The sequence below is a fragment of the Nesoenas mayeri genome (genome assembly GCF_963082525.1).
Source record: "Nesoenas mayeri genome assembly, chromosome: 1".
Taxonomy (NCBI): domain Eukaryota; kingdom Metazoa; phylum Chordata; class Aves; order Columbiformes; family Columbidae; genus Nesoenas; species Nesoenas mayeri.
Window position 1 is genome coordinate 194,383,120 of NC_137541.1, and position 15,785 is coordinate 194,398,904.

A 15,785-nucleotide genomic window follows, 5' to 3' on the forward strand; every position below is an offset into this window, starting at 1 on the left:
CGGCATTCTCTGCTGTGCGTTCAGCGATTTATCAGCTTTGGTGATTGAGGCCCTCTGATGTTTGTGCAAGGTATACCTGGTTATTCCCCATTATCATTCACTCAGCTGAGTCAACTTTCAGTCCCATTTTCTTGAAATGCAAGTTCTTGTGTGTCTAGGGTTTGTTGTGAGGGCTTGCCATCAAGTTCCTGCAAGCTGCAAAGATGGAAGACTGCACTTTTGCAGGTGATTGTTACATAGGGAAAAATGAGTGACACTAATTGTATAGTTGGATATAACACTAGTTAGCTTTAACACGTTTGGATTGGCTGAGACTCACCTCAATGAGCTCTATAGCACCTAGAAGTTAAGACCTACCCTGCTTACTCATCTGCAGTGTACCTGAGATGAACCCTACCCTTCATACTTTTTTTTTTTAAATGAGGAATCTCCTCTACTAACTTGGAAAATATTTTTGTCCTTTCAACTGTACAGAATACAGCTTTGTCACAAGGAACAGTTCAGCAGTTCATGATGAAGGAAATCTAATACAGAATTATTGGAACTCAAAATGTGTTTTTTTTTCAAATTGATATTTTCTGTGCAATTAGACTTAGTCCATATCAGAAAAGCTCAATGCAGTTTTACAATATTCTAGCATGCTGCTTCTCAACACTTTGGTACCCTCAGCAATTTGGCAAGCTTAAAAATAGCAAACTCATAGAAAATTGTTTAATGAAAATCAAACTGAGCAAACGTTTCCTTGCTGTGGTGTATAAATAGCCAAAGATGTAACAGCCAAGCACGCTGCTTGGAGTTGAGATATGCAATATAAAGAAAGGGTCTCCCAGCCTAAGAAAATATCCTTGTAACTAAGTGCTGATTTGGCACATGTACAGCAGCTATGCGATTTTATATGAGTATTTAAAAGTAGAGTATAAGAGACTCCATAAAAATATCTACAACCAGTAGTCTGCTATAGTAATAGCTAACTAGCGTGTCTTAGAATTGCATCATCTTCTAAAATTTACTGTGAATAAGCAAGGATAAAATGTTCTGCTCTAAGAAAAAAAAAAAGATACGCTGGAATTTGCAACAAATACTTACGTGAACTAAAGAAGTTCTTAATATGAATTGTCATCTCTAATGATATGAGAGACTGGACAAAACTTTCCATCTCATAACTGAAATAACTGTAAGTACAGAAAGAGGGTAAGTCAATGTGTTTGCCGCTGTGGTGCAGTTTCCGGAGGCGGTGAAATGATGACGTGAGACCAATACTGTAACACAACTCTTTATATATTCTTCATTCTGATGACGGCTTGTTCTGACTTACCAGCAACTTCATTTCTTGCTTATCTATGCTGGAATTTACACTTTCCGCCTCTTTTTCTTGCTCGGGCACACAAGTGCAGCCCACTGGGATAGTGACGTAATCTTCCGTGTAGACGTAGCGGCCGCCAGCGCAGGAGGAGGTGCGGCGCAGGATGACGGCGGGCATGTACACCGGCGTGCTGCGGAAGTGGAAGTTCTCCTCGCCAAAAATCCCCATGAGGCAGCCTTTGCACAGGCAGTATGCTTCAGGAATGTACTTCGGGTATCTTGTGGGATCATATGAAATTCTACAGGGAAGTAAATAATAAAGATGTGTTAATATATCTAAAAATACAAATATTCATCTGGAAAATATTATTATAATGTGATTTGACCGTAAACATTTATAAAATGTAGGCCCACTGATGAATGGGGTGGGTGCCCTGGTGGCAGAAGATACAGAGAAGGCAGAATTACTGAATGCCTTCTTTGTCTCTGTCTACTCTGCCGGAGGCTGTCCTGGGGAGCCCTGTACCCCTGAGACCCCAGATGAAGCCAGGTCAATGGAGGAGTTTGCTTTAGTCAATGAGGACTGGGTTAGGGAGCAATTAAATAGTCTGGACATCCATAAATCCATGGGTCCAGATGGGATGCATCCGCAGGTGCTGAGGGAGCTGGCTGAGGTCATTGCTGGACCGCTCTCCATCATCTTTGCCAAGTCTTGGGAAACGGGAGAGGTGCCTGAGGATTGGAGGAAAGCAAATGTCACTCCAGTCTTCAAAAAGGGCAAGAAGGAGGACCCGGGTAATTATAGACTGGTCAGCCTCACCTCTGTCCCTGGGAAAGTAATGGAACAGCTTATCCTTGGTGCCATCTCAAGGCATATCAAGGATAAGAGGGTTATTAGGGGCAGTCAGCATGGCTTTACCAAGGGTAAGTCATGCTTGACCAACCTCATAGCCTTTTATGAGAATGTAACAAGGTGGATGGATGATGGCAGAGCGGTGGATGTGGTCTACCTTGACTTCAGTAAAGCCTTTGACACAGTCTGCCACAGCATCCTCACAGCTAAGTTGAGGAGGTGTGGTCTAGACAATAGAGTAGTGAGGTGGGTTGCAAACCAGCTTAAGGAGAGAAGCCAGAGAGTGGTAGTCAATGGTGCGGAGTCTAGTTGGAGACCAGTATCTAGTGGAGTGCCTCAGGGGTCAGTACTGGGGCCAGTATTATTCAATATATTCATTAACGATTTAGATGAGGGAATAGAGTGTACTATCAGCAAGTTTGCTGATGACACTAAGCTGGGAGGAGTGGCTGACACGCCAGAAGGCTGTGCTGCCATCCAGAGACCTGGACAGGCTGGAGAGTTGGGCGGGGAATAACCTGATGAAATTTAACAAGGGAAAAGTGTAGAGTCCTGTGTCTGGGAAGGAACAACCCCAGGTTCCAGTATAGGTTGGGAAATTACATATTAGAGAGCAGTGTAGGGGAAAGGGACCTGGGGGTCCTGGTGGACAGCAGGATGACCATGAGCCAGCACTGTGCCCTTGTGGCCAGGAAGGCCAATGGCATCCTGGGGTGTATTACAAGGGGGGTGGTTAGTAGATCGAGAAAGGTTCTCCTTCCCCTCTACTCTGCCCTGGTGAGACCACATCTGGAATATTGTGTCCAGTTCTGGGCCCCTCAGTTCAAGAAGGACAGGGAACTGCTGGAGAGGGTCCAGCGTAGGGCAACAAAGATGATTAAGGGAGTGGAGCATCTCCCTTATGAGGAAAGGCTGAGGGAGCTGGGTCTCTTTAGTTTGGAGAAGAGGAGACTGAGGGGTGACCTTATTAATGTTTATAAATATATAAAGGGTGAGTGTCACGAGGATGGAGCCAGGCTCTTCTCGGTGGCAAACAATGATAGGACAAGGGGCAATGGGATCAAGCTGGACCACAAGAAGTTCCACTTAAATTTGAGAAGAAGCTTCTTCTCAGTGAGGGTGACAGACACTGGAACAGGCTGCCCAGGGGGGTTGTGGAGTCTGCTTCTCTGGAGACATTCAAAACCTGCCTGGACATGTTCCTGTGCGACCTCACCTAGGCGTTCCTGCTCCAGCAGGGGGATTGGACTGGATGATCTTTTGAGGTCCCTTCCAATCCCAAACATACTGTGATACTGTGATACTGTTTGTTTTCTTTGCCAGTAAAAATAGCTGTAGCTGTTGCTGTCTGGCTTCTTATTTGTAAAGAAAAAACATGAAGAGCTTATAGAACTGATCAGGTCCTACAGTACAAGCTGGAGTATGAAGTGACTGGCTTTCTGAAATGTGAGATTCAGGGGTTTAAGCAGAGTAAATTTTGCTTTTTGAACTGAATGGATAAACAGAGCATTTAAAAGGACACTTGAGTGTTTCCAAACTTTTGATCTGCCTTAAGTTCTTAAAAAAATTGGTATAAATCCTTATTAACATTATTATTGTTAAAGTTATGTCATGATGTTTTAAAAATTTATATTTTAAATAGAATTAATCGTTTATCTGCAATCGTTAATCTGCAATCGTTTTTGCTCCCTAGTATACTTGGGGTTATAAAGGTACCTTCCTCTTGAAAGCAAAACTCTGTTTTGCTTTCTGTAGTTCACCTCCACTGTTTCTTCCCGTAACAAGAGCAGCGTAACATTTCCATTGCCCACACTGAGATAAACTGCAAACAATGTTTTTTCCTGCCTTCTCCTGCTACATTTTGAAGTAAAGGGATGATGATCTGCTTATTAGTCTTCTAGTCTGCCTCATTATTATCTTGCAGTTTATTGTTTGAGCCTTTCTTTTTACTTCTTAATGCCCTGCTTCTGGAAATTCCCGATGAGCAGGAACTGGAAAGCTTGTAACCCAAGTACAGCTTGGACCAACAAAGCCCAAGTTCCAGCGTTCCTCTCTGGCTGCTGGAGGCAGAAACAAAGATGTGATACTGTGGTCTCAAGTCACACAGATCCTGGCTGGCCTATTGCCATTGTTTTTAGCAAAGAGAGTAAAAGCTGATAAAGTCTGGTTTTTGAAATAAAAGACTAATTACACAGCGGAGTACATGTACAGGAGTGTGTAGCCACATTGCTTATTGTGCTGGTGATGTACAGGGTGTTTCAAAAAGATGGACCCAATTTCAAATGGGTAGTGAATTCAAATTGGGTCCATCGTTTTGGAACACCCTGCATTTGTTGCTTAGTTCTTTATGCGCTTTTCCTGCTGATATAGGAAGCAATTGCTAGACAGGGCTGTAACTTGTACATTAATGCAACTGCTTGTCATTATTCTAGAAAAGGTGTTTGCACCTCCAGAAAACGAGGATTTTAAACTATGTTTAACCTCCCATGCCAGCTGTCCTCTTGGTACCTGTAAGGTTACCCCAGACCACGTCCTGCTCTCGCACTGTCACAGAACCAGCCCCGCTCCAGCAGCGGTTGCCCTGCACAGCTGCAACGAGACGACTTCTCAGTCGGGCTGGAGAAGCATTGAGCCCAGCAGCACCGCCCGCCTCTCGGTGCCCCTTGCACAGAGCCCAGCCCCGCTCTGACCCCCAGAATGTTATCAGAGGCACTTCCCCACCTGTCAGCTAACAGAAAATCCTCTTCTGCCCTTTGTCCCTGCTCCTTCTCTCACACAGCAGACAGTCACACCTACACATGGTGCACAGCAGAAGTATCCCACAGGCTGCTGCTGGCACATCAGTGTGAGGATACACAGGTTCCGATCTATTTGCCCGAGCTTGCTCAGCCTGTTCTTAAAAACCTCCAGAGGAGCTCCCCAGCCTGCCGAGAGGCCCTGTATTTCACCACCTCTTCACTTGCTAAGTTTTCCTAACAATGAAGTGCAGCATTTTTTTCTTGCAAACTAAATCCATCATTTCTCAATGTTTGGTCAGGAAATCACAGCAACTGAGGCTAAAAAACTGAGTAACAGCGGAGGACTTAGTATGAGAATGTTCAAGCCTCTAATGTTTACTGTGAAGTGCTGCAAAACCAGTAAAAATTCTTGCACTGAGTTTTAAACCATCCTCTACTTGGGATCAGGATGGGACCATCACACAGTGATGCAATCACATAAGAAAAATAAATAAATACCCGTCATCAATATAATTATTTATGGAGTGATACAAACTGGATATACAATGCCTCCCTTGCCACAGCAGTTTTCAAAGTAACAAATTTTGAAAAATATAATGGACTTAAAGTGTGGACTAAATTGTGTTTCCCAGAACTCCGCCAGAGTTTTCACCACGTCCCTGGATATCAAAGCATTAGCCTTTCGTCTTTCGATGTGGTCTCTGAGATGAGTAGAGGTGGAAGCTCTCATTCCAGCTGTGGAAGAGGCAGTGTCAGTCTGCCTCGAGCTGTGATTATGGAGTTAACTTCTAGTCAACACAAGCTGCACTTGCCAACACAGGCAGCCCAGCTCTCCCCCTCACCTATGCCCCTGGGTTGGTGCTGATGTTCTTCTGGTCACAGGATGGACCAGTGAATTCATCCAACTGAAAAGTAACCTCATCAAAAGCTGAATTTTGGTCCTTCAGCTGTTTTGCCACTTACACACAGAACCCTAGACAAACAAGCCAGAGTGAACAAACGTCAGGGAGGCAGAAGGGACCTGTCCTTACAGAAGTAACACCAGTTTATTATATGAAAACAAATCTGGAATCACAGCTTTAGCCAAACACAAATTTGAGTATCCTGTCACCACAAGGACTTTTGGTTTTTGCAATGGCCATATAATCTGGATTTGTTGTCTGTTTAAGGAATCTGTTTTCCTCACAGAAAAATCTAACCATTTCTCTCACAGGCAGACATGTGTGATGTTACAGATAGTTTCTGCAAAGCTTCTCTGTCCCATTTATACTTGCTTACTTTCCCCAGGAAATACCTTCATGTTACAGGATCTCACACCAATGTGAAATAAAATGTCTGGTAGCCAGCAGAAGGGAAGAAAGTGGAATACAGACTTTTCTCCCATGATACATTTCCATTTCAAACTCAAGTGTGAATAATTTCAGTGGTGGATTGTTAAACACACCATATGTCAAGTCACTGGTATTTCCTCCACTGTATTATCTCTAGCACCTGGGTTACGATGTTACTGGAAAGCATTAACATGCTTCTGAATGCAAACACCAGAATTTTCACTACTAACAAGAGAACACTGTCACTGGAATCGTGAACTACAACAAGCTTTCCCTCCGGATTCCCATGTGGCAAAAAACAAGTATAAATGAGGGGCTTTTTAGAAGCATGGCGTGGTTTTCTACATCCTACAGAAAACTCTCCTGTATTGCTAAGTTTGCTGTAGATACCTCCACTCCATCATGTGATGGATAGAATCAGAGAAGATACAAACCCAAAGACAGATCCAAAATATGGATGTGGTTTTGCATCCAGACCAGAACTTTAAGGCTGAAGACCCTAAGTAATGCCTCCTGAAATTAAACACCCAACTCAAATATCATTAAACTTTGGAGTCATATCCAAGGTTCTGCATCTTCATCTCACCTCTGTTAAGAAGGCCACATAACTAAAGCCTCATTTTCATGTTTCAAGGGAACCCAGCCTGATCTGTGTCTGAAACACTAACAAACACCAGTAACCTAGCTGGATAAATGCAGTTGTGTGACCTGCTTTCTCTGTTTTCATGTACTGAACATCATCACCCTGTGCATGTAATGACAACAGACTCAGCTGCTGTAGTTTGATGCATGCCCATTTCTCTAAGCACTACAGGTCATGTTATTACAACTTCTCCTAGAGCAGGGCAAACGTGTTTTAACTTAACAAAACACATACTCCAAGTTCCCCCCGACTCTTTCCTGTAAGTAATGAAAGAGGCACCTAACAGAAGCGTCTGGGAAGGGTAGTGGAGAACCAGAGAAGTGCAACTTTCCACTGGCACCCAAGTGTCCCCTGCACCCCTGTGACATTTGCTGTGGCCACTGCTGCAAACTAGACAGCCCAGGCGTTTCGAGGAGGGCTGCCCTTGTCCTGTGACCGCGGGACACTGGTACGTCAGGCTAACTCTGCCCAGCCAGCCAGCGCTCCTGGTCTACAAATGGCAGGAGCAGTGAGTGATGCTGGGCTGCGGTGTTTTGATCTGCTGGAACAAGACGCAGGTTTGTACTGAGCTGGAACTGCTCATGAGGTGTGACTGGTTCTAAGCTGCTTTTCTTTACGACCCTATGAGCGCTTTGAGAGCTCACAGTGAAAAACAAACTTCCTGCCGTTTATGTACTAAGGTTGGATACTCAAGAGAAAAGTTTCTGTGAGAAGTAAAACTCTTGCAAAGACTTCCTCTGGCTTGTCCTGTACTGCTACTTTTGTATGTAGTATTTTAAACAATATTATCACTTCATAGTTTCCAAGCTTCTAAACCCAGTGGGTCAGATGCTGTGCTGGGGCAGGCAGATTGAGCTGACTCTTCAGAAAATCACTGTCAGCACTAGGCTAACAGCTGGATGCTATCAGAAGACTAATAAGCAGATCATCATCCCTTTACTTCGCACTCTGAAATACTTACGGGATTAAGAGCTAACAACATTTTTTTTCCCCTCTTGGCAAGGCATTTATTTCTCTATGGCAGATGTTCTTTTGTTCACATTATGCTTGGTTTGTTTTATATACAGGTAGTAAGTACAGTGCTTTCATAAAACAGCCTAGTGCTAACAGCGGTTTTCTGAAGAGTTGTACAAACATGTACTCAAAAAGGATGGCAGTTCTGCGTCCCCGTGTATTCTTTCCCTCTGCTGCATCTTCGGGATACGCTCACTGTGCCACATGATAATGATAAATCCTGGAAAATGTTTTTGATAAGGTACTTGAAAATCATTTGACTATTATTTAAAGGAAAGCCCCTCTTGTATGACTGTCTTTAAAAGCACTGCAGACAGGCTTGGCTTTTACCAGTAAAGACAGACTTGCCTGTAGTACTTTTATTAAGATTTTATGTAGATGAGCACTAAACCAAGGATGCTTATAAACTGAAACTGGTTTTTGAAAAGCAGGAAAAACAAGCTGGGTAATGTCTGAGAAAGGGACTGGCTAACATGGGATTTCATGTTCAGATGAACGCTGGTAATAAAAGTTAAATATCTCTCCTACTAAATGTTGATTCCTAGCAACTCTACAGGAAAAGAGTCTACGAAGGAATTCTATTAATAAAAAGATGCTGAGAAATGTTGCAGATTATTTCTCCATACTGTACAGCAGTAAATAATCTCCCACCAAAATCATTAACTCTATGCAGACTGTATGATGTTCTGGGGGTGTTGATTGACAGCTGGATGAACATGAGCCAGCAGTGTGCCCAGGTGGCCAAAAAGGCCAACAGCATCCTGGCTTGTACCAGGAATAGTGTGGCCAGCAGGACCAGGGCAGTGACTGTGTTACTGTACTTGGCACTGGTGAGGCTGCACCTCGAATCCTGTGTTCAGTTTTGGGTCCTTCAGCACAGGAAAGACATTGAGGTGCTGGAGAGAGTTCAGAGAAGGGCAACGAAGCTGGTGAGGGGTCTGGAGCACAAGTCTGATGAGAAGCAGCTGAGGGAACCAGGGCTGTTCAGCCTGGAGAAAAGGAGGCTGAGGGGAGACCTTATCACTGTCTACAACTACCTGGAAGGAGGTTGTAGCATGGAGGGTGTTGGTCTCTTCTCCCAAGTAGCAAGTGATAGGACACGAGGAAATGGCCTCAAGTTGTGCCAGGGGAGGTTTAGATTGGATACTGGAAAATATTTCTTCACGGAAAGGGTTGTCAGGCATTGGAGCAGGCTGCCCAGGGAAGTGGTGGAGTCACCATCCCTGGAGGTGTTTAAAAGGTGTTTAGATGAGATTCTTAGAGACATGGTTTAGTGATAGAGTTAGGTTACGATTGGACTCGATGACCCTGAGGGTCTCTGCCAACTGAAATGATTCTATGATTCTATTCCAGCCACACTGTGCTGTCGCCAGGGGTCCCTGGGTGGTAAGACAACCCCTAGCACTAATTCTTGTGATGCAACTGTGAGCCATAGCGATGGCCGAGGACCACAGTGACGGTACCTCCTTGTAAGGGCAGGCTTTCTGGCTTTCATTGGCTGTCCATGTAATGCTACTAAAAATGACAAGCAACTCCTGGATCGATGTCACAAGCTGGCACACAGTTGGCCTGATGACTTCACAGCCTGATGACTTCAGAGCTGAGCTTCTGATGGCTCTGTATTTTTTAAACCTGGATAATTCTCAGATCAACTTCCTGAAGTACTGAGCAAATCCAGTACGCTCAAGATTTCACTCAACTGACTCCAGGGAATTTTGCTGTCTCTTTATAGCTCTGTGGCGTGAAGAGCAATTTGGGTGATTAAGCCCTGTGCTCTGAGTTATATACTGATCTCCTGTGGCCATCACGATGGAGTTTCAGTAGCAGGCAGATGACCTAACATTTTTTCCTCTAACTTCTGCCTCCAATACCAACTGCTGGTTGCTTCCAGCATCAGGATTGTGCCGCAGATGGATCTGTGGTGCAATCCACGTGTAACTCCTGTATCTCTAGGTTATAGCAAGCCAAAAATGTTTTAAGTCTTGATTTTTGCATAACCAAACTGACGACCAAGTAATAGAAAATAAATAGTAAGCACAGAACAAAAACGAGGAAAGAAACCACACAAAGATCACCCGTACTTTGAGCAAATCAAACCTAATTCTTCCACACTAAATAGAATTACAAACTTGGATGTACATGATGCAGTAGAGTGAGTGTTATACACACATCCCTAAGTAATACATGTGTTTCTTTCTCACAAATGCTGATATGCAAAAATTTCAGTTGACTTGAACTGAACTGTCGTGTGAGCAGAAGAATTACAAGAAGTGTTAAACAGCTGGGAACAGGTGCCTAGGGAGATGTGCAGGGGAAGGTAAGTAGAGCCAGACTTAATATCATTATTATTAATGCCCTGGAACAGGGAGTATAAACAGCATGTTAATGAAATCTGCAGATGGTAACAACGGGAACTGCTGCAACACCAATGAAGACAGCAAAACAGCACGAGATATCTCAGACATTAAATGCAGGTCCAAAAGAAAAAAGACCCTTTGTGTACAAAGAAGAAGTCAATTGCACTGTCACTCTTTAAGGGCAGAAAATAAGTTGGAGCACAGGATGTCTGTGAGACACACTGAAACAGGGCAGGAATTTTGATGCAAGTTCTAAATAGTCAAACTTGTGCTTTGAGGGGTGTCCCATCAGGGTGGACAAGAGGGAGCTGCCTACAGTGAATTAATTTCTGTGCATTCGCTACTAGAACAATGCTGACGATTCAGGATGCAGTTCAGGAGACAGCAACAAATGAGTGAAAGGGAGCAATTTATGAGAAAACATTAAAATGCAAGTAGGTTTGTCAAGAAAGTTCCGTACTACAGAAGAGAGCTGTGTGTACTTTTTCAGTTTAACACCCCAGCCACAGAGAAGAAATTGTTGGGATCATACCACTGAAATTGGTTAACCATTGACAAGATGTAATGTGCTGTTACTTGCAATCTTTAATGGAGAGACATATGTCCTTTTTAAAGATATGCAGTAGCTTTACTGGGATTTGGGAGCTTGCTTCCAGAGTAACCAGGTGGACATCAGAGATCAGACCAGTCTTCACAATGCTTTTATCTGGCTTCAAAATCTGTGAAGCAGCAGATTGTAATAGCAAATACACACTACTGTTCATAATGTGCATTTTTACATTTTCCACTTTCATTACACATCTTGCAATGTCTGTTGCTGTCTCACTGCACACTAATGATACAGTAAAAATGGGATTGAGAAAAAAGCTGTAAATGAGATCTGTCGACTAGACAGCGTACTCAGGTCTCTGTACCCTAGAGAAACCAAGTTTCCCCTAAATACAATTTTAGATTTTGCTTTTGATGGTGTAATACTTTTTTGCACTATCTTTTAAAATTTCTAGCTTGGAGATGTCATCAAGTTGCTTCTATGTGAATGGTTAGCGGTCTGTTTGAAAACATTTTCATGAAAAGTATAGTGGGTTTATGGTTTCTTAATAAACTTTTTGTAAGACAGGCTCCAAAGAGCAGCTGGTTCTCTGTTAAGAAGCCTATATAGAGCTCCAACTGAAAATAAATACCTGCCCAACAAGATGTGAGCATGGCAGTCAGTGTTTTCAGACCAGAACAATTTTCTGATAGCACTATTACGTGGCAAAACCCACATTAAAAATACCCGAGCCTAATGGTAGGTGTTCCATTCATCATACTTGGTTTTTCTGCACGCTTAGGTAACTTAAAAAAAATCCTCAGTCTGCTTACAGAAAATGTATTACTAAAAATACTAATTCTAAAAATACTTTGTTTATGAAAGGCTTATTGAGCAAATAAACCATTTTTCTCTCAGTAGGATTACTTTTTAAACTAAGAGCGAGCAAAAAAACATGCCACAAAATGAATGTTTATTGGAGATCACTAACAAGGAGATATTTAAGTTTGCCAAATACACAGTAACTGCATCAAGGTATATACGAAGGATAGTGTCCAGAAAGTAAGAGGAAAGTCAGTTCCTTTTAAGTTTGTGCATGTTTTAGCTTCCTGTTGTCTGCAGTGTCTTAATAGAAAGCTGAGAACAGATAACCCAACTCTGTTCAGTCTCATTCAGACAAAACTACCAGAAGTCTTGATGGTGAGAATGTGATCACATGCTGGTTTTAGTGTTCTAGATCTGTGATTTCCAAGCTTTTCCAGAGCTCCCTGCAGAAGTGCAGACGCTTGTTTTGTGTATCAACCAGCCTAACAACAGATTTACTTTACCTAGTTACTTTTATGCCCCGTTAAAACCAGTCTGTCAGCCCGTGTTCTGCCCCAGGGGAGGCAGGTTTGCAAAGCATCAATTGAAAACGCAGATCTGGGAAGCGGCAGCACTCGTTGCTTGCCTACGCTCCTACAGCAGCTTGCCAGCCAGCCGTGAGGAGTGTTGGCAGCGGGTACGTGAAGGCACAGCTCTGTCGGTGTGCACCCAGAACACACGCTGTACTCTGATATATTTTAGAAACCGGCACAGTGTCTGGAATCACATCTCAGGAAAAACATCTGAGCTCCCTTGGGTCAGATACAAAGTCAGGAGAGACTTTCTTGGTGATGTTGATTTGCTGAGGGCCTTCTGAGTGAAGTTCACATGCAACAATTTGCAGAAGTGACTTTTTGAGTTGGGGTCTGTGCCCCGGGCGGGGAGGGTTGTGAGCTCCATCTCACAGCTTTGCTCCGCCGCATTCATTTTTCATGCCTCCTTCTGCTCATTAGACGCACTCCTCACACGAGCTGTTTTTACGTATCTACCTTACATCTGCCAGCCTATCCGCCTGCTCTCACACCTCTCCGCCGGCTGCTGCCCGGGTCCCTCAGGAGCGGCGCCTCCCGCACCGCTCGGGGCACCGCGGGAAAGGCGCGAAACCGCGGGCGGGTACCGCACAGCGGAACCGGCCCCTCATCCCGCCGGGACCTCGGCACCGCTTCCCGTTCCCCCCGCGCCCCGGAGTCACCTGTAAGCCCACGGCGAGGCGCTCCGCAGGTTGACGGGGAGCCGGAACCTCTTGTCGGCGGCCGGCCGAGCCCCCGCCGGGCAGCTGGCGTTGTGCTGCCGGCTCGGCGGCTCGGGCTGCAGGGTGTGGTGGAAGGCGCTGAGCATGCCGGCCGCCAGCCGCCCGTACAGCTGCTCCAGCAGCTCCTCGGGCCGCTCGCCGCAGGTTCGGGTCCGCGCCGGCCGCTTGGGCGCCTTGACGGCCTCCGGGCGGAGCGGGAGCAGCGCCGCGCACAGCAGCGCCGCCAGCGCCGCCCGCACCTGCAACGACGCTGCCGTCAGCGGGGCTGGGACCGGGCGCGCCCCCCCAACCCCGGAGCCCCCCGCCTGGGGATCGAGGTGCTCCCCCCGGGCAGCCCTGTCCGTCCCCGGCCCGCAGCCCCTTACCCTGCCTCGCTGCATGGCGGTCGGGCTGCTCGAGGAAGCCGAGGGGAGCGGCGGGGTGCGGAGCCGCGCCGTGCCACTGGCTCTCTCGGCGGAGGAGCTGTTGGAAAAGTGCCCCGCTCCTCACTGCATCTCCCCTGGCCTCGCATGCCAGGAACATTTTAGGCGCTCACAGAGCAGGCGAGCGCTCAGCGGCGGGATCCGGCCGGTCCCGCAGTCGTACACGGACCCGCCACCCTGCCCCGCCGCCCACGGGGACAGCCCCACAGCACGGGCGGGCTCGGGCAGCCACCAGCCGCCCTCCTGCCCCGGGGACCGGTCGCAGCAATCCCGCGGGTCGCCCCGCACGGTTGTCCCTGCAGCTCGGGGGGGAGCCACGGCCCCTCACGGGCTGCGCGGACCCCATCCCCTCCTCTGCTCTGTGAGGAGCCGGGCGCTCCCTTCCACAGCATCCGTGCCATGGAGATGAGCTGCGCTCTCCTCCAGCCTGCTGGACCTCTGAGCCCTGAGCTGGACCCACCAGGTCAGGGCATGAGATTGAGCCTGAGCCAGGATGGCTTGGGCCCAGTGGGAGCCCAGGTGTCAAGGCTCATTAGAAAAAATGTGGAGTTTTATGGCTGAAAATAGCAAAACTCTGGCCATATAACTGCAGCCGAGGAGGGGATTTCTGCAGTCCAGACCCTTTCAGTCACTTTGGAGCAACTGGCACTATTCCTTGTAGGGATTTGGGATCTCCAACATGCCCAGCTCCAGGTAGCACCTCTGGTTTGCTTCTCCAGAAACAGCCTGGCTGTGTAGATCCTCCAGCAGACACTGAGGTGGTTGAGGTCCCACAGGAGGACCAGGGCTGGCAAACACGAGGCTGCATGGAGCTGTCTGTAGACCTCATCCACTTGTTCCTCCTGCTGAGGTGTGCTACAGCAGACACCCACTACAGTGTCACTCTCCTCTGGCTAAAAAGCCTGCTTCAGAAGGTGAGAAACTTGCATCATACGTTGTCTAAATGAGACTGAGGTGAGTTACCTCTAATGACTTCTCCATCCATTCTGTGCTGGTTTACCGGTACTTTTAACAGACACATAATACAATGTAGTCAGGGTCTCTGGCACAACTCACAAAAATAAGCATCTGTAGTACTCCAGGTCATGAAAGACGAGGTCCGCTGAAATGGTTTCCCTAAAACCAGCCTTTTAGGATTTATCACTTGAATCAAATATTTGCACCACAGACATAAAAAACAGCAGCCTCACAGTCCAGACTGGAATTGAAACAGAATGACCTGGCATTCCTAATGTGATGAAGTGACTTGATTTCATGGTTTCTGAAAAGTGATTGAGTCAAAGTGTGATTTTTAGTGTTGTTGGTACCTTATCTGTCACAGATCAGTTTCACTCATGAGCAGTATCTTAATCTTGAACTGTGTGGGATTTAAATCATGTTTTTACTCTGAGGAAGGACTTAGTTTCAAGTCGAATTCAAAACTCTCCTTTGCAGTTGTTTCAAATTGAATTCAAAACTCTCTTTTGCAGTTTTATTCTCAGGTGACAGATGGGAGCAAGGCAGCTGTCCATTTAGCCCAGTCCAGCCTAACCCCGAGCTCTATGCTCATGTGTTGTGTCACTTCAACACCTTTGAGTGATATGTGTGGCAACATGACTAATATTTATCATGACAGATCTTTTTATATTACTCTTCCTGTATCACACTTTCTGAGTAGTGTGAGGATGTCACACTTTGCTTTGCAAAACGTGACTTTCAGGCACTACCTTGATATACATTGACATTTCTTGGAGAGGTCTGCCTCAAAAAATCAGAGCAGAAGGAGAGCAAACAGCAGCACAAACATTAAATTGCCAGTGAGTTTAAGGCTTTGAGTCTTTTCTAGGCAATATCCCAATTGTGTACATTAGTTTGATTGTATTGCCTGGTTAGCAATCTCACTGATTCAAATAATAAGAATAACAGAAGGGCAGCAAATGGTATTCCACTACATGGGAATTGAAATAGCACTATGCTGGCTCTCATGGCATAGTTTACCCCAGAGACATCTGAATCATTAGAAAATCACTTACTTTGGCAAAACTTAGGTTCTACTGTGACTTTGAGAAGTTACTAAGATATTACTAACGTACCAGTATCATTGTTACTGATTTTGATTTATAATTTTCTGAGAATTTGAGGGGCTATAACATACCTATATAATGAAGTATTGGGAAAAAATCTTTAGTAATATAAAGTCTTTCCTGGATTTGATGCAATGTGTGATAACATTTCAATCAATAAATTCAGAATAGCAGCCATAAGCACATTTATATGAATCTATAGGGAATTCCATGGCTCATGGCTATTTTGTAAAAGTGAGATATCTTCCTTTGATGGCCTCAGGTGAAAATTCACAGTGACTGAGCACAGAACAACCTGCCTGTGCCCTTGACAACAACTGACTCGGTGGTGAAACCTGTATGGAGCCCAGTGGCTGTGTCCTGCCTCATCCCGCTGGCCAAGGGACATGACTCTTGGCTCTTTGTAATGGCACCGAG

General features: G+C 45.5%; 1 protein-coding gene across 1 annotated transcript; it reads right to left on the bottom strand.

The window, feature by feature from the left end:
* Positions 1-1,285: 1,285 nt before the first annotated feature.
* On the bottom strand, positions 1,286-13,263 carry IL17D (interleukin 17D; the record flags this gene model as incomplete). Its single annotated transcript, XM_080363308.1, has 3 exons — positions 1,286-1,601; positions 12,824-13,122; positions 13,249-13,263. The coding sequence occupies 3 exons, from the start codon at positions 13,261-13,263 to the stop codon at positions 1,286-1,288; spliced, it is 630 nt and encodes a 209-aa protein (XP_080219434.1).
* Between the last annotated feature and the right edge of the window lie 2,522 nt (positions 13,264-15,785).